At 36.7% G+C, this 23094-nt stretch overlaps 3 protein-coding genes across 3 annotated transcripts; 2 read left to right on the top strand and 1 right to left on the bottom strand.

Moving 5' to 3' along the window:
* Positions 1-367: 367 nt before the first annotated feature.
* Positions 368-7334, top strand: LOC127801357 (phytochrome A1-like). Its single transcript, XM_052336375.1, has 5 exons — positions 368-1141; positions 1738-3804; positions 4113-4929; positions 5926-6216; positions 6869-7334. The coding sequence occupies exons 2-5, from the start codon at positions 1749-1751 to the stop codon at positions 7077-7079; spliced, it is 3375 nt and encodes a 1124-aa protein (XP_052192335.1). The 5' UTR covers positions 368-1141; positions 1738-1748; the 3' UTR covers positions 7080-7334.
* Positions 7335-9867: 2533 nt separating this feature from the next.
* Positions 9868-14876, top strand: LOC127802603 (glutamate--tRNA ligase, cytoplasmic). The gene is made up of 6 exons (XM_052338505.1): positions 9868-10167; positions 10773-10869; positions 10998-11151; positions 11547-12676; positions 13740-14207; positions 14523-14876. The coding sequence occupies exons 1-6, from the start codon at positions 10028-10030 to the stop codon at positions 14742-14744; spliced, it is 2211 nt and encodes a 736-aa protein (XP_052194465.1). The 5' UTR covers positions 9868-10027; the 3' UTR covers positions 14745-14876.
* A 1705-nt stretch (positions 14877-16581) lies between these two features.
* Positions 16582-17875, bottom strand: LOC127800990 (germin-like protein 5-1). The gene is made up of 2 exons (XM_052335729.1): positions 17558-17875; positions 16582-17293 (listed from the first exon to the last, which is right to left on the bottom strand). Exons 1-2 carry the CDS (start codon positions 17676-17678, stop codon positions 16755-16757), a joined length of 660 nt encoding a protein of 219 aa, XP_052191689.1. The 5' UTR covers positions 17679-17875; the 3' UTR covers positions 16582-16754.
* Between the last annotated feature and the right edge of the window lie 5219 nt (positions 17876-23094).

Here is a 23094-nt window from a genome sequence, read left to right as displayed (position 1 = left end):
TATATGACATTTTGATGAATAAAATTATGCTATTTTAATCTATATTTCATATGAAACACGAACTATGCAATACAGTCAATTTTACAAAAATTAGTTTGATTTACTTTTAAGAATTGATCTGGGAGCCTGGGATAATAGAGTCTCTTAATTAATATTTAATATTTTATGGATTTGTTTAATAGTTTTACTTTATAAATTATAGAACATGAGTAAACTAAATTGAATTAAAGAAAAATTTAAATGGTCATATAACAAAAAAAAATCGTAAAAATATAAGAATAAAATATATGAATTTACTCAAATAAACTACTTAAAAATTATACATCAAAAGGATTTGAGGGCAGGGCCATTGCCATGCCATGCCATGAACACTCTCATTTGACAAACATTCCACAATTACAATACAAAATAATCAAAAGAAGGGGAAGAACACAAAAATAGAAAGGGCTGGAAGTTTTGGGTTCATCGTCATCAACTTGACCTGCAAGTGCCATCTGACACATGGAGGTCTGCACGTGAATTCCACGTCTCATGGTCGTCGTTTGTATTCTAGGGATGGGCTGTTCCGCCTCTATCCGTCTTCAATCCTTTTCCAGTCCCCCAAATTCAAAACCCTCTAGAGATGATTCGGAATTATACAATATTATATTATATATTGTATGAACTGGGTATTGGGCGTCGCGGATCCCACTTGTGATTTTAATATTCAATAGTTTACATTAAATATGTGGAGCTTGCTATAGACAGCAAATCCAAATCCCAGTTTATGCTCTTCTGGGGTTTGATCAACTGTCTTCTTTATCGATTTCTGGAAACAGTATAATGCATATATGTATGTATTTGGTGAGAATGCTATTATTGGCATGTGGGTATTGGAAAATGTTGTTTAATATTGAAGGGCATAGGATTCTGAGCAGACAGTGAGCAGTGAGTGGTGGTGGGTATGGTCCATCTTTTAGGCCAGTGAAAGTTGGATCAAGGAGGCGGCGATCGAGAATTATGGGGGCAATGGAATTAAGGCTTTCCCGTGGGCCAACTTGAGCTTTCTATCTTCTTGCTGGTCACCCTGCTGCTTCAGCTTCATTTGCACAAGATTTGATCTGATTGTCACTCTGTTTCAGCCTCTGCAATCTCCTCACAGGTAAGAGTTGACTCTCTCAGGCCTCTGTTCATCAACAACCACTGTTGGGTTGTATTGTTTATGTGGGTTCAGTTGTAGTGTTTTTTTGGGTTTTGATTGAGGCTGCACATATGTGAAACAGGGGTATTTGAGGAGCTGGTATCTTAAAAAAGTTTCTCTTTGAGGCTTGTATGCTTTGGTGTGTAAATTTTGCACGTTTGTGTTTATATGTTGAACTAAGCTTGCCATAGAACCTAGGGTTTTTTGGTTATTAACTGATAAGTCTTGCTTGAAGTGCAAAACTTTGGGTTAATAACTGTGACTTTACTTTGTCAAAAGGAAGATGAGTCATTGGATTCGATTTTTTTCCCCCCTTAATTTTGGTAATGCCTTAAGGAAGTATGATGCTGTAGACGTCATATAGAAGCATATTCACATAAAGTTCTGGAATTTTATTTTCAAGAACATGACGATGATGAAAAAGGGGACCTTTTCTTTTATAAAATAGATTCTAAAACTCTTTACAGTGGCTATCTGCTCTACTTTTCTGTTCTTCTTGGAAGTATGATTTGAAGTGAATCACGGTCCTAAATTTTGCAAGACCTTGTCTTTTTTAGCCCGGTTGACCATGTCATCATCAAGAGCTACCCAGTCTTCAGGCAATTCAGGCCGATCGAAGCACAGTGCTAGAATAATAGCTCAGACCACTGTGGACGCAAAGATCCATGCAAATTTTGAGGAGTCAGGTAGTTCGTTTGATTACTCGAGTTCAGTGCGTGTCACCAGTGGAGGCAGCAGTGATCAACAACCTAGATCTGACAAACTCACGACTGCTTATCTCCATCAAATACAGAAAGGCAAGCTGATTCAACCATTTGGGTGCTTGTTGGCCCTTGATGAGAAAACTTTCAAAGTGATTGCCTATAGTGAGAATGCTCCTGAAATGCTGACAATGGTCAGTCATGCGGTTCCAAGTGTTGGAGACCACCCAGTTCTTGGCATTGGCACTGATGTGAGAACAATCTTTACTGGGCCCACGGCAGCAGCTTTGCAAAAGGCTCTGGGTTTTGGGGAAGTTTCCCTTCTGAATCCCATTTTAGTCCATTGTAAAACTTCTGGGAAGCCTTTTTATGCAATTCTCCACAGGGTAACCGGAAGCTTGATCATTGACTTTGAGCCCGTTAAGCCTTATGAAGTCCCCATGACTGCTGCTGGGGCCCTGCAGTCCTACAAGCTTGCAGCTAAAGCAATTACTCGTCTGCAATCTTTGCCCAGCGGGAGCATCGACAGGCTATGTGATACTATGGTTCAGGAGGTATTTGAACTCACCGGTTATGACAGGGTGATGGCTTATAAATTTCATGATGATGATCATGGGGAGGTTGTGTCTGAGTTAACAAAACCAGACCTCGAGCCTTATTTGGGACTACATTATCCTGCGACAGATATCCCTCAGGCTGCACGCTTTTTGTTCATGAAGAACAAAGTACGTATGATTTGTGATTGTCGTGCGAAACATGTTAAGGTGCTTCAAGATGATAAGCTTCCATTTGATCTAACCCTGTGTGGTTCAACCCTCAGGGCACCTCACAGTTGCCATTTACAGTACATGGAGAACATGAATTCCATTGCATCTCTTGTTATGGCAGTTGTAGTCAATGAGGGGGATGAAGAGGGAGAGAATTCTGATCCTGCTCGGCCACAAAAGAGAAAAAGGCTTTGGGGTTTAGTGGTTTGCCATAATACAACTCCAAGGTTTGTTCCCTTCCCTCTTCGGTATGCATGTGAGTTTCTTGCTCAAGTGTTTGCTATTCATGTCAACAAGGAGTTAGAATTGGAAAATCAGATTCTTGAGAAGAATATCCTGCGTACTCAGACACTCTTGTGTGACATGCTGATGCGAGATGCCCCCCTAGGTATTGTGTCACAGAGCCCAAACGTAATGGACCTTGTGAAGTGTGACGGGGCTGCCCTGTTGTACAAAAATAAGATATACAAGCTTGGTGCAACTCCAACTGATCTCCAGCTGCGTGACATAGTCTCCTGGCTGTCTGAATACCACATGGATTCCACAGGGTTGAGTACAGATAGCTTGTATGATGCTGGGTTCCCAGGGGCTCTTGCTCTTGGTCATGTGGTCTGTGGGATGGCAGCTGTGAGGATAACTTCCAATGATACGCTTTTCTGGTTCAGGTCTCACACTGCTGCAGAAATTCGATGGGGTGGTGCAAAACATGAACCAGGTGAGAAGGATGATGGTAGGAAGATGCATCCCAGAGCATCTTTTAAAGCTTTCCTTCAAGTTGTTAAATCAAGAAGTTTACCTTGGAAGGACTTTGAGATGGATGCAATTCACTCCCTGCAGCTTATCCTGAGGAATGCTTTTAAAGATACTGAAGCCGTGGACACAAACACCAATGCTATCAATACGAGGCTCAATGATCTCAAAATTGAAGGGATGCAGGAACTGGAAGCAGTGACTAGTGAGATGGTCCGTCTGATCGAAACAGCTACTGTGCCCATCTTGGCAGTTGATGTAAATGGGCTGATTAATGGGTGGAATATGAAAATTTCGGAGTTAACTGGTCTTCCTGTTGACAAAGCAATTGGGAGACATTTGCTCTCACTTGTGGAAGATTCTTCGGCTGATGTAGTGAAGAAGATGTTGCTCTCAGCATTGCAGGGTATGTCCTCCTTGAAAATGTTATTCACATGTTAACCTTTAGTTCAAGTCATTTACTTGTTTAAAACCATATCTGTAATGCGTGTGTTTTTTTATTATTTATTCTAAATTGCTATGTACCAGATTGGCGATGACTGGGAAAATTTAAAATTGTATACCAGACTTTTAGAATTAAGTTACAAGAAACTGGATTTGGAAATTTCCTGCAGCAGGCTATTCCTGAAAGGGAGGATATGGACTATATATAATGGATTTGGTTTTGTTCTTATACCTGCTTTTAGTATTATTCTTATACCCTCTTTTCAACAGGGAAAGAGGAGCAAAATATTCAATTCGAGATCAGAACGCATGGATCTAGGAGAGACTCTGGTCCCATCCGCTTGGTCGTGAATGCTTGTGCAAGCCGGGATCTACATGACAATGTTGTGGGAGTCTGTTTTGTGGCCCAAGATATTACCGGCCAGAAGACTGTTATGGACAAGTTCACCAGAATCGAAGGTGATTACAAGGCTATTGTGCAGAATCCAAACCCTTTGATCCCTCCCATATTTGGCACAGATGAATTTGGCTGGTGTTGCGAGTGGAATCCAGCCATGGCAAAAATATCCGGGTGGGATAGGGAAGAGGTTATCGATAAAATGCTTTTGGGTGAGGTCTTTGGGACTCATATGGCATGCTGTCGTCTCAAGAATCAAGAGGCTTTCGTAAATCTTGGTATTGTGCTCAACAATGCAACGACTGGCCAGGAATCAGAAAAGATTTCTTTTGGTTTTTTCACACGGACTGGGAAGTACGTAGACTGCCTCCTATGTGTGAGCAAAAAATTGGATAGAGAAAGTGCGGTCACTGGGGTCTTTTGCTTCTTGCAGCTAGCAAGTCATGAGTTGCAACAAGCACTTCATGTTCAACGTTTGACAGAACAAACTGCATTGAAGAGATTAAAAGCATTGGCTTATATTAGAAGACAAATCAGGAATCCGCTCTCTGGGATTATATTTTCGCGGAAGATGATGGAAGGAACAGATTTGGGAGAAGAACAGAAGCAGCTTCTGCATACTAGTGCCCAGTGCCAACGTCAGTTGAATAAAATTCTTGATGACACAGATCTTGATTGCATTATTGATGGGTATGTTGCAGCCTTTTGCATTAACCTTCGTCTTCAATTTCATCAAATTACCCTAATTATTCTCGGCTTATACAGTGATGCATTTATTCAAGATCTTATCTGCACCTAAATTCTTTCAGATTTTGAAACTCATCAAATAATGAAGAGAAGAAAATTTCTCTTGATGATGTTAATAGATTGCATGACAATCCAAATCTGAAGAATGTCTCAGGACTCCCAGAAATTAGAAACAAAAGTTGCTTCCTCTGTTGGTTAAAATGGAATTAGAAGCTGGACTACAACTTAAATGTTCCCTCCAACTCTGACTTTGGCCTACTCTAGTTTATCTCAAATTAAGCTTCTATCTTGCTTTTTTCTGAGTTTTTGCCCCTCATCCTGATTGTTGAAGTGGATTTCATGTGCAAGTACTCAAGTTGATGCTGTAACTTCACTAAAACCTCACCACTTAAAGATTGCCATTGTTATGTCCTCCAGAATTGTGTTTTTTCCTGAGAGAGGTCCTTTAAGAGGAACAATGAGAACTGTTTTCTTTTTCCTTTATTATTCCACTTCTATATGAGCGTTTTCTTGTACTTACCCAACTTACCTTTTTCATGTGACCGATGAACTGGGGCATAATCCACTCCCATGGATGAGATGTGATTGATCATGCAGTTTCGGCTTATTATCTTCCCATCAATCTCTATTGTGGATCTAGTAAACTTCTGTGGACAATATGCATATGCAAGAAATTAATCTGAAGTATTCCTCTGATTAATCTTGGAATATTCTTGAGAGAAATAAAAATCACCGTTCAAACATTCTCAAGAGGATACTTCTTTGGTCAAGTGGCTGTTGGGACAAATATGGCTTAAGAAACTACAGAATGGACACCTGACTGAGAGTGTGAAAGACAAAATAGAATCAAGAAATGGAACAATTCCGTTTATTTGTTGAATTTTATTCTTATAAATCTTATCTTTTCTAATTGTAGCATTTCTGTCCAACTATTGACAGGTATTTGGATCTTGAAATGGTCGAGTTTACTCTGCATGAAGTTTTGGTTGCCTCCATAAGTCAAGTGATGTTGAAGTCCAGTGGAAAGGGTATTCGAATAGTTAATCATTTGCCTGAGGAGATCATGTCTGAAACCCTATATGGTGATAGTCTAAGGCTGCAGCAGGTCCTGGCTGATTTTCTGTTAATATCAGTAAATTTTACACCAAATGGTGGACAACTAGGTGTCACTGCTAGTTTGACCAAAGATAGCTTGGGAGAATCTGTTCAGCTTGCACATTTGGAATTCAGGTACATTAACAAACTGAGCCTCAATATTGTTAATAAATGGTTAGCTTGTCTTTGGTTTCCATGTTAATTAATATCTACAGGAAAAGAAAAAAAAACTTGATATTTAGCAAATGTTAATTTCATATCATGAGATATATGCAGGGAAAATTGAGCTGTAAGAGGTCAATAGCGTGTTGATGTCTTTCAGTTAGTATCAGATTAACTAGTAAGGTCCAAATGTACTTTCAAGCACCCAATTACATAACCATACAGGGCAGTGTGTGCGATGGGATCTATAGTATTTGTATGTTGGTTGCCCATCCGCATTTGTTAGTTTGTGCATAATTGTATTACATTGATATTCTAACAATTCAGGAGAAATGGCAGTTAAGTTATTGTTTCTATGGAGCTGCAGGAGCAGAGGACAAGGGGACTCAATTATCATGTAAATTCTATTTAAACGGTCATGTTTACCAAAAGAAGAAAAATTTTAAACCTGATCTCAGTAACTTGAAAATGGATTCACACAGAATAAAAGAAAATTAATAAGAATGTCTAAGAACCCAAGTACAAGAATTGATGAAACTGGTTCTGCTCTTGGCTTCCTTTTTGTTGAATGTGATTTAGGAGCTTGTTGAAAATCATCATCTCTAGAACTAATTCTTGGGTTCAGGATAACACATGCTGGAGGGGGTGTTCCAGAAGAATTATTGAGCCAGATGTTTGGTGGTGAAGCTGATGCATCCGAGGAGGGCATCAGCCTGCTCATCAGCAGAAAACTGGTGAAGCTCATGAATGGAGATGTTCGGTATCTCAGGGAAGCAGGGAAGTCGACCTTTATCATGACTGTTGAGCTTGCTGCTGCCAATAAGCATCCTGTGTGAGCATTCTCAGGGGAATGTGGTTCACAATCTGTTCTAACAGTCAAAGAGGACGAGCAATTGTGCGTTTCGGTACCATGCTTTACTGGAGTCATTTTTTTCCTTCCTTCTTACTCATTTACGTTGTTTTCTGTCGTCAATTGTACATATATGGATTTGTTCCACGGTTTGATGAACTTGGCATCGACAACTTCCTTATCACATATTTTCGAGTGACATTTCCATAGATTTCACATGCTGCACTCTTCCTTGTTTCAACAGCTAGGGATTGACTGACTTGCAGATTCGTGATGTCAGGTCATTAGGCCTTCCTTGATGTGTTGTGCACATCTAGTGCAGAGCCCTGTGGGCTATTGCTTCTGCTTCCCATAAGCTTCCTGTGTTCATAGCCATGAATTCTGGATTGTGATTCTTGCAGTTTGCACACTCTTGAAAGAACTCACCCAAAGCTCAGATTCATGAGCTAGGCAGAATCAGGGTTCCCCTTCATTCTCATTGGCAGTATATTCTAAGCGGGATCCTGTAGCTGGCCTCTAGTTACAGCGCTATGATTTTTCTTTTGTGACTCAGAAGGTTACGGGTCCACGTTATGCAAACTTCTTTATAGAAAAGACTTAGAATAGATTGTATATGAATGGATTATCATGTTGTTTGTGTTGGACCAACGTGGGCTTGCAAGAGTGGATGTGTGGGTCCTACCTTTCCCTCCCCCTCATGGGGCCCAACGCGGGCTTGCAAGAGTGGGTGTGTGGGTTCCTCCCCCCTCAATTTGTTCATATCGAACAAATCTTATGTTGGCCAACACAAACAATAAAAAATTTATCTCGTATATAATTACAATCATTTTCTAATCTTCATAAAGCAACTAGTCCCGTACATTAGACAATGTCTTTATGGTTGATCTCCAAAACTCTACTTCAAAACCAACCCCCTAGGATAGCTCAAGTGGTCGGCTGGACAGGATTTGAGTGTTGAGTGCCGCAAGGTTGTGTGTTCGATTCCTAGGAGTAGCACAATATCTGTATCATTTGCGCTACACGGGGGCCACGAGCACGGGTCTGTGACCTGGATTAACTCGACCTAGTTAGATTGCTTAGTTTAGTTGGTTGCCCATAAGTTATAAGGAGAAGTTAAGGTCTCTATTAAAGGCTTAAGTATCGGGCTTCTCTAATTGTTATGTAATAAAAAAAAAAATCTGCTTCAAAACTTAGGGCTTTAGGAACTGGAGATTACTGCTTCAAAGCAGTAAAGTGTTGCTATCTTTTGTGAGCATCCCATTATTCCAATATTATTAGGAGCCAATTTGGTTATGCTCCCAAAATCTGATTTTTATTCTATAATTATTAAAGTGTTGGCAATTGATAGTAATAGTAAAGTTGTTTTTCCGAACTTAAAGTTAGGTAAAAAGGTGGAAATAAACTTTTTTTTTTTTTTTTAGCTAAGTAAAGGCAAATCTAATTAACAAACAATAAAGAGACTTTTTGGCTGGTTGCAAAATTTATTATTATGTAAAAGTAAATATCTTTTTGTTGTTTTTAATTCTTAATTCTATAAACAACAAAAATAATAATTAAAAATATAGAAATCATAACTAAACTCAAGTTTAATTCGGATTTTACTCGTTAAAAAGTTAATAAGTCAAACTTAAACTAGAATTCAAGCGTTTGTTGGTGAGCAGCGGTAGTAAGTTTAAGATTATCTTATTTATCTTAATAAATTAAATTGAACGGATTTTTATCGAGTCAAATACTAAACTACTTGCAAACAATTCGATTCATTTGTGATTCTAAATATAGGATCTCGAATTTCATAAATTCATAATATTTTTAGTACACTTAAACTCTTTTCTTTCCATCATAAGAAAAATAATAATATATTTAAAAAAGACTGACATCTTAAGGCTTTTTTCATACTGCCCATTACATCTCATTGATAGTAAGCTCAAATTTGAAAATCAAGACATAATTTAACATAAAAAATAAGAAAAATAATCATAATGTTATCAAGAACTAAGAACATTGGGATAGACAGATTTAATAAATAATCACAGCATTAATTTGTGAACAAGTAAAGAATACTAATAATAGTTCTATTCTGAATTTAAAATTGTTAAAATAAGATTAAAATAAGGGCTAATAATGAAAATAATTTAATTATTTTAATTTTGACAATTAGGTTCGAATTGCTTCAATTGAGTATAATTTTATTCAACATATAAAATTGATTTAGAGAGAGTTTTTTTATATTGACTTAACATGACTGATGTCATATAATAATAATATTTATAAAATCTACGTGTACATATATGTAAAAAAAAAAAATTGAATATATATATGAATCTCTTAAATATTATTATTAGATAACACTTGACATGTTAAGTTAATATAAATATACTTTCTTTAAATCGATACATAAAATTACCTAATCAAGCAAATTTAAACTTAATTATCAAAATCAAAAGAATTGAATAAAATTATAAATTTATAAAAAAATTATTTTTTATGAATAACCCTAGATATAATCACATATTCATAATTTCTATTATATCGGGATTATCGTTCTTATGTGATTTTTTATCGCTCGTGTTCTTAATTTTAATGGAGAAGATAAATTACAGATAAAGATTTTATCTCATTACGTAAATTAAAAATTAAATTTATAATTTATTAATATAAATTTTAATTTATTATGACCCAACCACTAGGTTGATTGAGGGTTATAATTTCTATTATATAGATCTAAGATAAGCCGATGCTAAATTCAAACCTGCATCGAATCAAATCAACGTAGAAATATATAGAGAGAGAGAGAGAAAGAGAGAGAAAAGAGTGGTCGCACCGACCGGAGTAAATATAACGCCAAATAGGAGTGCTTTGGTTTCCCAAACCAGCAGTCGCCGTTTGATTTCAATCTCTTTCTAGGTCTAGTCTGAGACGGCGGCCGCCGCGGCGATGGAGATCAAACTGTCCTTTCCGGCCGATAGCCCGCCTCTTGCGGTGATCGCCGCCGCTAAACTCGCCGGGGTTCCTCTTTCTGCCGATTCAACGTCCCACCCTCCCGCCTCTCCCCCCACTTTCCATTTCTCCACCGGGTACCGGCTCCAATCACCTTACATTCGTGAAGCGTATATCTATCTATATACCATATATATAACTAGGTGTTTGTGTGATTTTAGTTTCTTCACTTAAAGATTCACTAGGTTGTCCGAAGCCATTCAGTTGCGCTCCTGTTGATGCTGATGGTAATGGCTGAGGTTATTTGTGTTTACTTGTTTATGGATTGGTTAATACGCAATCCATTAGTATTTACACTTCTTGTAAAAGTGTCGCTTGGCATGAGGTTTTATCTCGAACTTGTTTCTTAGATTGGACATATTTAGTGGAATGGGCCTTAGTATAGTTCTACTACCGTATAATAAGCATGTCGATGTATCGACCTGAGGATTAATGGTTTGATGCTATTTATTTATTCCTGGGGGTAATGATGTGGTTGTTTATAGCCTTGAATTAATTGAATTATATCCTATGTAGGTGTCACTGCTGTATAACATTTCATTTGGTAGAAGCAGTGATGTTGCATTCTGTTTCTACAAAGACATTTTGAGTTGTTTGCGAGTGTGTGCTCAAGACCTTAACTTTTTGTAAAAACGGGAAGGACTAATTTCTCATGCTGTGTTGAAACTAAACCTCTGAGCAGATCAAAATTGCATGGAACAAATGTGCTTCTTCGTTATCTTGGTCGGGCTGGAAGCATTTCTAGTTTTTATGAGCGAGATGCCTTTGAATCTTGCCAGGTACTTACCATGCTTTTATGCATCTTGAAGTATTTAACTGCTCCTTACTATTCAAATTCCCCCTCCTCTTCCGGTTCTTTCTGTGCAATTATTGCTAATTTATTTTCATCGATAATGGTTGCTTCCAGATTGACGAATGGCTAGAGTATGCCCCTGTTCTGGGATCAGGTTCTGAGTTTGAGGGAGCATGTAATTATATTGATGGATATTTGTTGAAGCGCACCTTTCTAGTTGGTCATAGTTTCTCTATTGCAGACGTAGCCGTCTGGTCAGGTCTTGCAGGTAACAAGTTGGGGATGCTACCTAGTATAATGTCTGAGACTGCTGTTCAGTATATGCCTCTTTATTCTTTTCCAGATTAGTTGCTCTCTACTTTTAGGAAAATGATTGTATAATTTATTGCTTGTTTGTGCACATAGAGATTAGGTTTGTGAAACTGGCATTTCATTATTTGGAATTTTTACACTCTAATAATTGACCATTCGTTTTAGTGCCAATTTATTTTCACATTTGCAATCAATGGTAAGAGATATTTTTCACCTTTTATCTCCAGATTGTACACATTTTGTTTGTTGAATACACATTTTTTTTCATCCTTTATGTCAACTAGAAGCCCATGGTTTTAGTTTTTAATAATTATCATTCCTTAAAAGTGCTGAAATATCTACTAACTGCAGGAACTGGGCAGAGATGGGAAAGTTTGAGGAAGTCAAAGAAATTCCCAAATCTAGTACGGTGGTTCAACTCAATATCACAGGAATATGATGCTGTCCTGCACGAAGTCACTTCAACTTATGTTGGGAAACGAGGTTTGGGTAAGCCTGCAGCAGCAAAGGTAAGAGCAAAAGAGCAACAGGCTGTTGATCATCACTCCAAGAATGTCAATGGTGATGTTACTGAAAAAGGAAAAGTAGGAAGCCGACCAACTTTTGATGTAGATCTTCCAGGTGCGGAAATTGGAAATGTGCGCTTGCGATTTGCACCAGAACCTAGTGGTTACCTCCACATTGGACATTCAAAAGCAGCATTGTTGAATCAGTATTTTGCCCAAAGGTACCAAGGTCAGGTCATAGTGCGCTTTGATGATACAAATCCTGCTAAAGAGAGCAATGAGTTTGTGGAAAATTTACTCATTGACATAGAAACTTTGGGCATTAAGTATGAAACTGTTACATATACTTCTGATTACTTCCCACAACTAATGGAAATGGCTGAAAAGTTGATTCTTCAGGGCAAGGCTTACGTTGATGATACACCACGGGAGGAAATGCAAAAAGAAAGAATGGATGGTATAGAATCAAAATGTAGGAACAACGGCCCTGAGGAAAACATGAAATTGTGGAAAGAGATGATTGCTGGAACCGAAAGGGGGTTGCAGTGCTGTGTTCGTGGAAAGTTGGATATGCAGGATCCAAACAAATCACTTAGGGATCCAGTATATTACCGTTGCAATCCCATTCCTCACCATCGTATTGGATCAAAGTATAAAGTATATCCAACTTATGATTTTGCATGTCCCTTTGTTGATGCTATAGAAGGTATAACACATGCACTGCGATCTAGTGAGTACCATGATCGCAATGCTCAGTATTACCGGATTCAAGAGGATATGGGAGTTCGAAAGGTTCAAATATATGAATTCAGTCGGTTAAATATGGTGTATACACTTCTCAGCAAACGCAAGCTCTTGTGGTTTGTTCTAAATGGAAAAGTTGAAGGGTGGGATGATCCTCGTTTCCCAACTGTCCAAGGAATTGTCCGCAGAGGTCTGAAAATTGAGGCATTGATACAATTCATTCTTGAACAGGTAAGGGTTAGGTTATACTCTTGCGACATTGATAACAAATTTGGTCATAGATGAAGTTGAATATAATGTGGTATATCTCCTCTTTGATAAAATATCTCATGGATATGATACAGCAAAATGAACTAGTTATATTAATTGTTACCTTGCTACAGGTGTAAGGTGCAATTATGTATCTTTAGCACTGGAATTATCTTGTTCTCATGTACGAGGATATGATTTTTTGCTAGATTCGATAACACATGTATTTCATTCATTTATTGGGGAAAAATGGTGTTTCTGAAAACTAAGATAACTTTTTTTATGTGTAGAAGAACTCAAATCTTATGCTTGGTTTATTGTAAATTCTGCTACCTAAATGTTTTTTTTTTGCTAAGTTACTACCTGGATGTGTTTACTAGGTGCAAATTCAACTAGCCATATTATGAGTAAAATGAGAACCTTTAGTTCTTTTGTATTCTCTTATACATAAACCTGAATTTTAATTGGGGTTTGTACAACTCGACATGTCAGCTGCATGTGCCCTGTCCTAAGTCCATCATAATTCACAACTATGGAATAGTCCACATAACATAGGTTATGATTTTGGGTCCTTTTCCTTTCTTTTCTTTACATATTTTGACCATACACAAAAAAAAATTGGTAGTCATTTTCTTTTAGGTTTTGTTGCTTGCTCATGAGTTTCATCCCGTTGATGCATTTTGATAGAATATTTACGAGAAAAATCTACTTATAGGTAGAGGTTTGACATATTCTATGCCTGTGCTTTTTGTTAGCCAAGGGAGGAGGCGCGGGGGGGTGTTCCATAAGTCACCTATTGAGAACACTGTAAAGGGGGGAAATGGAAAGAGAATTCAATCTACACTTCCTGAATCTTTTGAATCTGCACTGCACAAAAGAGTTCTTTTTTGGGGGGGTGTTAAGTACATGGGCACAACAAAGTATTCATTTGGTGCAACTATGCTATCAAGAAGTATTTACTTTGGTGTTTTCCTCCTAACAATAAGATCCTACATTTATTTGTTTCTCTGATGCTTTTATATCTGGTAACAATCTTTTCTTTCAGGGAGCCTCAAAGAATCTGAATCTTATGGAGTGGGATAAACTCTGGACCATTAATAAGAAGATTATTGATCCTGTATGTCCCAGACATACTGCTGTTATTGACGAAGGACGTGTCCTGTTAACCTTAGTTGATGGGCCTGAGAAACCATTTGTCCGCATCATACCAAGGCATAAGAAATATGGAGGTGCTGGAGAGAAGGCTACTACTTACATGAGGCGCATATGGATTGACCGGGCTGATGCTGAATTCATCTCATTCGATGAGGAAATAACCTTGATGGATTGGGGCAATGCAATTGTAAAAGGAATTAAGAAGGACGCGCATGGAAATGTCACGGAGTTAACCGGTGTTTTGCATTTGGAAGGATCTGTCAAGACGACAAAGTTAAAGCTTACCTGGCTAGCTGAAACAAATGAACTCGTGAATCTCTCTCTGGTGGAGTTTGACTATCTAATTACAAAAAAGAAGGTGCACACTGCTTAACCAACTACAGCACATTCTTAGTATCTTTTGAAGCACCATTGCATTAGTTTTATGAACTTCTCACTGTAGGTCATGCAATTCTTAATTTAACTTTCTGGACTAACCTAAACACGCTGCTTGATCTCTTCATGTGTCGAAACAGAGGCATTGCAAAACTGATTTTGACCATTGGATTTGTGCTTCTGCGACTATTATTTTGCAAAATGTGCATTTCTTATTTTGCCCGGAGCAAGCTGAAAAATGCAGATTTTTTAGTTAATGGAGAGGAACTAATTAGTTTTTGTCTGTAACTGTTTGCAGCTGGAAGAAGGAGAGGATTTCCTTGATGTCCTTAACCCTTGTACGAAAAAGGAGACTGCAGCTCTAGGGGATTCAAATATGCGAAACTTGCATCAGGGTGAGATATTGCAGCTGGAGAGGAAAGGCTACTTCAGGTGTGATGTTCCTTTCGTTAGACCTTCTAAGCCCATAGTTCTCTTTGCCATTCCAGATGGCAGGCAGCAAACCGTATTGAAGTCTTAAGAGTTGAGAATGTTGAAGTTTTGTGAACTTGCTTTCATTTGACGTGTGTACAAGAAGTCCTGTTTACCACTAATTAATCTATCTGTACTTCACAGGCTTTCAGATCACTTCTGTTATTTCTGTTTTCCATCGTGTGATCATTATTTCATTTAATTGTCTGTGATGCTCAGTAGACAAAAGAGTAAAAATCAAGTAGTCTCTATTCTAAATCCTATCATTTATATACTGTTTTGTACTTTAGCTGGAACCACTTGTTCTCCTTGGTTCTTGAGTATATTGATAAAATGCAGTTCTAGATCAGGGTGTCCATAAATGAAATGGGAACCTCCTCCTGCTGCAGAAACTTGATATTGTTTTGATCTCAAATGAAATTGTATAATTAAATGAGCAAGAAGCAGAAGATATTGGTGTTATCTTAATTTCACCAGGTTATAGAGGGATTATAATTTACATGGGTGAGGGAACTGCGTCTGGGATGAGTTCTATTGAGCACCAATGCATGTGCACTGGCATCACAATTAGGTTGTTACTTGGACATTCAATTTTGATATTCGAAATGACATTTTGAATTGATGTATTATACATTTACATTGATATGATATATAATATAATATATTAATATACGAATATTACCATTTTTATTGTCATTTCAAATGTGGTGGTGTGATTTTCAATTCAATAGATTGGGTTATTGTTGTTATTATTATTAAATGCCAATTGGTGGTAGCTGCATGCTCCAAGATAGCCAGTTATTCTATTCAATCTTCGCAAGTGACAAAGTTTTGCCTAAAGAATGAATATTGACATGACCCATTAGGTAATGTGAGACAACATACAGTTACAATCTCTTAATCAACCACTCCAATTGAATACAATGGAAGGGTCATCATGGGACTGCTTTTGTGACTACAACCACAGTCACCTTTCTAATATATTATTATGAATTTTTATGGGTTTCTTAATTTTATAATCTAATTGCACAACTTGTATTTTAGAAGGTTCTGGGTTTTTAATTGTGGAATCTAGTTGTCTTGTACCCTAACACAAATCACATCAGTCTAACATGAATTACACAATATTATCTTTTAAGAAAGCACACTCGTTTGGTGCTCAATCAATACCTAATGAGAATTGAGAGGACCGTTGGGACCACTGGGTGAAAAAGGGAAAGCTAGGGTTGTACAATGATGGAGCAAATGAAGAGCTGTTTCCTCATCTGCAATAGGGAAAAGCTTCGATGCCCTCTCACCTACTGATTTTGCAACTTTTGGAACTTGGGGCCTTTAACTCATCCTAATTCTTTTGCTAAATTCATCTTTGTATTTTAAAGTTTTTATTTATTTATTTTTTTTGTTATTTTAATTATATTATTAAATTTAATTTTTAAATTAATTTAACTCATGTATTTTAACATTTTTTTATATATAATAACATGAACTTTTTATTATTTCTATTACACTAGTAAACTTACATTTTATAGTTAATCTAATTATTATATTTTCATGTGTAAAAAAAAAATAATAAAATGAGATGTTAAAGTTCAAGTCACTCTAATCACATCAAAAATATAAAAATAAAATTGACTTAAAAATATAAATTTTAATTAAAATAATAAAAAAATTAAATTATCATATAAAAAAATTAAAATACAAGAATTAAATTAATTCAAAATTATAAATTTAAAAATATAATTAAAACAACAACAAAAATTTGAATATTCTAAAAAAAAACATAAAAGTACATAAATAAAAATATAAATTTGATCTAATTTTTTTATTATTTTATTAAATATATTACTTAATCTCATAAACCCCCGAACACACAGGAAAACTAAGGCTTGTTGAAATTGAAAACGTGTGAAATCTTATTTGTGGGTGACATTAATATATGAAACAACAGGAGACTGACAACACATTGAAATTGAATACAAGACTCGTTTTTTTTTTTTTTATTTATTTGTTCTTTTGATTCACCATGAAATTTGGAACTTTGCTTGCTTCAATTCAATGCCTAGCTCTTGGGCGCAAGCCGGGACTTGATCTTCTCAACCTGCTTGGTGCCGATCTGGAAGGCCTTGGTCAGCACATTGTCGGGGACAGTCGGCGTCGCCGCGAACAGCGTGGTGGCGATGCTCTGGGTCCCGGGCAGCTGGCTGTTGAAGGCGGAGATGACGGCGGCGGAGACCTTGCCGTTGTTCTTCTGGAAGTGGACCAAGCCCCTGGGGAACACAAAGACGTCGCCTTTCTTGATGGTCTTGGAGACGAGCACATTGGCGGTGGTGATGAAGCCGACGTCCAGTTCGCCGTCGAGGACGAAGACCATCTCGGTGGCGCGTGGGTGGGTGTGCGGCGGATTCAGGCCGCCGGGGGCGTAGTCGATGCGGGAGATCGAGACGCCAAGCGTGTTCAGGCCCGGGACTTTCTCGACGTTCGCCGCCGTCACCTTCGACCCCTGCGAGTTGTTTGTGTCGCCGGGCTTCGCCAGCACGCTGGAGAAGAAATCCGCCGCGTTGAAGCTCGACTTGCACACAAATCCATTCACCTTCACAGCTGCATCACAAACCCACACCAATTTCAAAATTAATTTAGAGATTCAAGTCTTTCTCACACACACACACACCCAATTCCACTGGGAACGAGGGATATCAATGCAGCTCAGCTCATAGTTCAATTGTTAGACCCACTATCCCAACAGTTTAATCAAATTATTATGGTGATCTGTCCAAACTGAGCTCCTGCATTTGATAATTCGTGGTCAAACAAATAGGTGATGGAGAGGGGAGAGGTGGATTTAGAAGGAGAAAAGGAGAGTACCGGAGGTGAGATCGGCGACACAGACGTCTTGGAGCATCTCCGGATCTGCAGAAACATGGCCGGAAATGAGGGCGAAGACCGCCACAATCATAACACCAAAAAGTCTTCCGGCAGCCGCCATGGTGGCACCAACACTCGAGAGCAGTAAATCTTCAGAAAAGGAAAAGCCAATCAAAGCTTAAGAAAAGTTGGGTTTTGGAAATCTCAACCTCTCTGTGCCGGGGAGAGAGAAGAAAAGTGATGCCTTACTTATAAGCAGAGGTTTGTGAGAGAGAGAGAGAGAGAGAGAGAGTCGTCTTCTCCTTTGCTGTCTGTGTATGCGTCTTTGTGAATACATTTAATTTAAATAAATTTTAGGGGAATTATTGCTTTTGAAGTGAAAGGAAAAGGAAGAAACGTGGCTTCTTGGAGGCAAAGCGAAGCCAAGACAGCCCATAAGGCAGGGCCCATTAGCCCGGGACTGTGGCCCAAATTTTGGGCCTTCGTTGACAACCTCTGGTCAGTTCTCTCAGTTCGTGCCGTTCACGTGATCCGACTCTGCACGCATTGGGATAATTCTTGATTTGATTTCTTAATCCAAATCATAAGAAGAGACAATTATGGTCAAATTTTCAAACGTTGTTGTTATGGTCAATATTAATGAATGGTGCTGCAAGTTATCCTTATCCAACGCTATCCACTACATATATAGTATATAAATTATTCCATTCCATGAGAGACTGACTTGTTCAGAGGTTGCTCTTCTTCTGCATGATGATTATTATTATTATTATTACGTTTTTCTGGGAACCCTTTCTATACAAAAAAATATTGTAAAAATAAATCATTTGTTAGGTGCATGATTTTCCATATATACAATATAATATAATATAAATTAGTAGACTCCTTCCAATACATGAACTTCATGGGTCATGCGGTGACCCTAGTCAAATATAAAGATAAAAATTGTATTAAACAAGTGTAAATTTAAAGATAAAGAATAAGAAAGGGTCTCACATAACGTGTAAATATGATAATTTTGATTGATAATTTTTTTTAAAAAAAATAATAAATATCATTTCTATGAAGTTTTATCTCTTAAAAAAGATAAGATAAATATCATTTATAAAAGATAGATGTCATCTATAACTATTCTAGATCTTAGTCATACTAGAATTAATCAGCCAGACTAGAATTAATAAAGATAAGCATCATTTACAAGAATGTTAATTCTATTACATTTTAAATCACTCCATATTTTTTCATAAATAGGCAGACACTTATTTGAGAAAAGATACATCGCTGATACTGGAATAATTACTATTTTACAATTTTTATCACTCTCGGTATCTGACTTAAATATCAGAATATTTGTGCGAGAACCCTCCCACGCCCTCTAACTATTTGCTTCCTTGAAGACTCAAGCAGCTTGAAGACAACGTTTTCCAATAACTAAATTTATTGTTGTATCTTACCAACGACAATTACTATTATTATATTTTTTTGGGAACCCTTTCTATACAAAAAATATTGTAAAAATAAATCATTTGTTGGGTACATGATTTTCCATATATATAACATAATATAAATTAGTTGACTCCTTCTGACCCTTTGTATACAAAAAATATTGCAAAAATAAATCATTTGTTGGGTACATGATTTTCCATATATATATAATATAATATAAATTAGTAGACTCCTTCCAAGACATGAACTTCATGGGTCATGCCCTAACCCCCAGTCTAATATAAAGATAAGAATTGTATTAAACAAGTATTCATTAGACAGCTAATTCCAGGATGCCAGGATATGGCCTCTTCTTTTTAATCAATTTTTTTTATCCTGGTTTGTAGATCTAGAATAGTTTGAAGCTTGACCTCCTCCTTTTCTTCTTCTCTGTAGCTTGGTCAGCTATTAAGGGTTTTAAATATTTTTAAGGTTTAGTGATTCGTTTGGTCTTTTGTTAATAAATTAAATTTAAAAAGATAATGAAACAAGAATTAGTTTTCACATAACTCTTCAAACCTAATCTCATCGTGTGTGTGACAAGAAATTAGATATTTTTGTCTCTTAAGTTGTCCCAATAATCAGCAAAAAGTGATGGACAGTCTGAATTTTTATATTCAAATCGCTCCTTACACAATCACTGATGATCAGATTTAAATTTATCTTTCTTATAAAAAATTTTGAGACGGAACGATAAGAGTCCCACAAAAGAGAATATCCCAAGAAATTAGATTTTCTTTGAAAGAGGTATTTCGTATACCTCAACTTACGAATACACTCCGTAAAAGTAAACAAAAGAACAAGAGATTAATAAGCAAGGTACAAAATTACCTTTGGCATGGAAAGGTTCCAAGTTTGATGAGTAGAAAATTGGGTTGAAAGGAATCAAAGGCCCTCCAAATTCAAAACCTACTCCTCCTCCTTCAATCACACTTCTTCCATCATAATTATAATCTTAGAAGTTTGAATTGTACTATACGTTCTAATGCTTCAATTTTGAATCCGTCCAAAGGAGAATAAAAAATAATATAAATTGGTTCCCTCATGGATTTGCTTCCCTGCTACACCATTTGCTATTATTTAATTAACCATCTTTGACTATATATCTATATATATATATATATGAAGAAAGTATCTATATGAGCGTATGCGAAGGGATGTATAATACTCTCTAGAAACCTTCCAATAAACTCAAAGATCCAAACACACTTCATCTCAAATATTTAAATTAAAATATTATCCAACAACTTTTTAATTTAGTTTTTTTTAATTTAATGTGATTTTGGATTAGTGATTTACCAAGAGTTTTTTTGAGATGCAATTAAAGGGTATAAATAATTAGTTATCAAACTAAAATCGATTCTATAATCAGTTTTTTGATAACTTAAAATATCATTGATCGCTTAGATAAAAAAGATCATGATATGACGGTTTAGATCTACTTAGGGTTTGATTTTTTTCCACAAATATCTATAATATGAGTATTCCTACAACAGTTTTATCCAACAATTGTAAGCTATTCATGAATCATACTACATGAGTACCATGATTTCATTTTCTCTCTCCCTAGATAGGAACAAGAATTCGTAAGTCTCTTGGGTATTGAGTGCATCCATTTGGGCCTGATTTGGAACCCATGTGCAGTAAGCAGGCCCAGATGTGCATCCATGTGGGCCTTCTTGGTTAGGGCAGGTTCAATGCCTTGGTCCCTTTGGGATCAAGATGGGAATCCAGTGGATGAGCCTAAGCATGGGTTACAGAAGAATTCATGACAGTTAACATGGGCTCAAATAAGCAGGCTGAAGATCCACAACAATGGGCTTCTCATTGGACTCTTGTAAACTTCAAACATCAAGCCTCATTAATTTATGCCTGAAAGAAGGAAACTGATTGGCTTTGACTGTGAATGCAAAAGGATGATTCATGAAAACCAACAAAGTTTGGATTGAGTCTCCAACACATTTAAACCAATCAATTAGTGGGAGTCTCCCATCTCATCTGTCAAATGGACAACAGTAATCCATAAAATCACTTTTCTGATTTGAAAAGAAAGAATAAAAAAGATAATTTATAAAAGATGGCAAACTTCCAAATCATAAATTGTTTAAAGCATTTTTTGTGTCCAAAAAACTAGGCTCAAACTCAAGGTGAGCCCAGGAGAAATAAGCCCAAAGAAGAAAGGACAAGAGATGTTTCAGATAGAGTAGTTCTTAGAAGACTTTTCTAGAAATCTTTTTTAAGTACTCCCGAAAGATAGTCTTAGAAATCTTTTCCAAGTTCATGGTACGACATAATGAGAATACATTAAATAACCTCTAAAATTTTTGTTTGGAGATCCAAAACAAGCAATCCTAAAAGACTTGGGTACCTCTCTACCTGATAATCTCAGTCAATATCCAATTGAGGTACACAAACATTTCAACACAAATTATCTAAATACTTCTCTATTTTCTGGCTGAAACTAACTTAAATATCAAAGAGCTCGCAAGGGAGACACCTTGTGTATCTAATCATCTTTTGTTTTACTGATATTCCGAAAACTGTTAAGCCTCTAGTTTTCAAACGGAAAATATCTTGTGCCTCTAATCATCTTTTATTTTACTAATCTCCTAAAAACTAGAGGTTTAAGACAAATATTATTCCACAATTATAAATTTATTATTATATCTCGACAATAACGTATTTAAATCCTCCATCCATGTATTCTAAAAACTCTGAATTTTAACATAATAATTTCCCTTTGAATTTATTAGGTATAAAACATGTTTTTTTTTCCTTGTACTTGATACAGTTAAATGATTATTTACAAAAATATCAATATCCCATGGTAAAGATCAAATGTGCCTCTTCTGTAAGACCAGTAACTTTCTATAATTCTACTAGTTTTCCACTAGTATCAGGCAACTGACCCATACTTGTTTAACTTAAACCCAACAGGGACAGTGAAGGGCTTGGATTTTGTTTGGGTTAACCATCCCTTACAAAATATGGTTGGTTGATTGACAAATGTTAGTTAATGATTGGGGAGCGGTTTATCCCTTGTTGTGGGAAGTTGAGTTGATGAAGAGATAATGATTTGAGGAATTCAGTGAATTTCTAAACTAGTAATTTAGTAAATTAAGTGTCACATTTTAATTAGTCTAATAAATGATAAATGTTAGATCTAAGTTATAAAATGCTAACACCTAACTGTATTTGAGAACCCACTGGGTTCCCAAACCCTATTGAAGAGTAACTAGTTTCATCAAAAAGTGAAAACTGCGGCAAGTTTCTTGGAAATGAAACCAACACACCAAATGGCATGTTCTATAGTGTAGAAATAAAAACAGAAAATTACAAAGGACACCACAATCAAAAGGTCAGAGCCCTTTCAAGTAATGATGCATATTGTTTGTTTGATTCACTTGTCATACATGGGCTTCCCGGTCAACACCACATGCCTTGGAATCTTTAAATTGTAGGTCCCTAAGCAGATCAAGAAACTTAGCCCCTTGCATTTAAGAAGTGTTTATTTCACTGAAAAGTTGTTAAGTCCAATGTTTTCCTGTGGCTTAGCTATAGGACATAAATATACATATATATAGGCATTATGCGAATCCACGAGCTCTAACTCAATCCAATCCTCTTGTTCACTTCCCCAATAATAGGTTAGCCAAAATCTACTTTACAGAAGCATCAGTGTCTTAACTTTTTCCAAGCTAATTAACTAGTAAACATTGGCTTCCCACTTGCCTTATTGCATCCTAAGCTGACGTTTCAAGCAAAGGTAAGCAAACTGAACCAGTAAACCAATTGGCTCAATTCTAAATGCCTGACATTTTCAAGATCTAGAAATAGATTGCCCAACAGCACCGCCTTAGGAATATAGCAGTCCTATTTAACATTTTTTCTCTAGCATTGCCATGAAGGTAAGGCCTAGAAGTCAACTCTGAATCACACTTCATTTTGTTCAATCTATGCTACATCATGTTCATTTGGTTTCCTTCATGTTGCTTCCCTTCTTCTTGTGTTTCTACAACAACAATGCAGAAGATAGTTTTGAAGGTCAGCAT

The sequence above is a fragment of the Diospyros lotus genome, chromosome 5 (assembly GCF_014633365.1).
Source record: "Diospyros lotus cultivar Yz01 chromosome 5, ASM1463336v1, whole genome shotgun sequence".
NCBI lineage: Eukaryota > Viridiplantae > Streptophyta > Magnoliopsida > Ericales > Ebenaceae > Diospyros > Diospyros lotus.
Note: the sequence above shows the minus strand (reverse complement) of the source record. Positions and strands in the feature narration are given on the sequence as shown.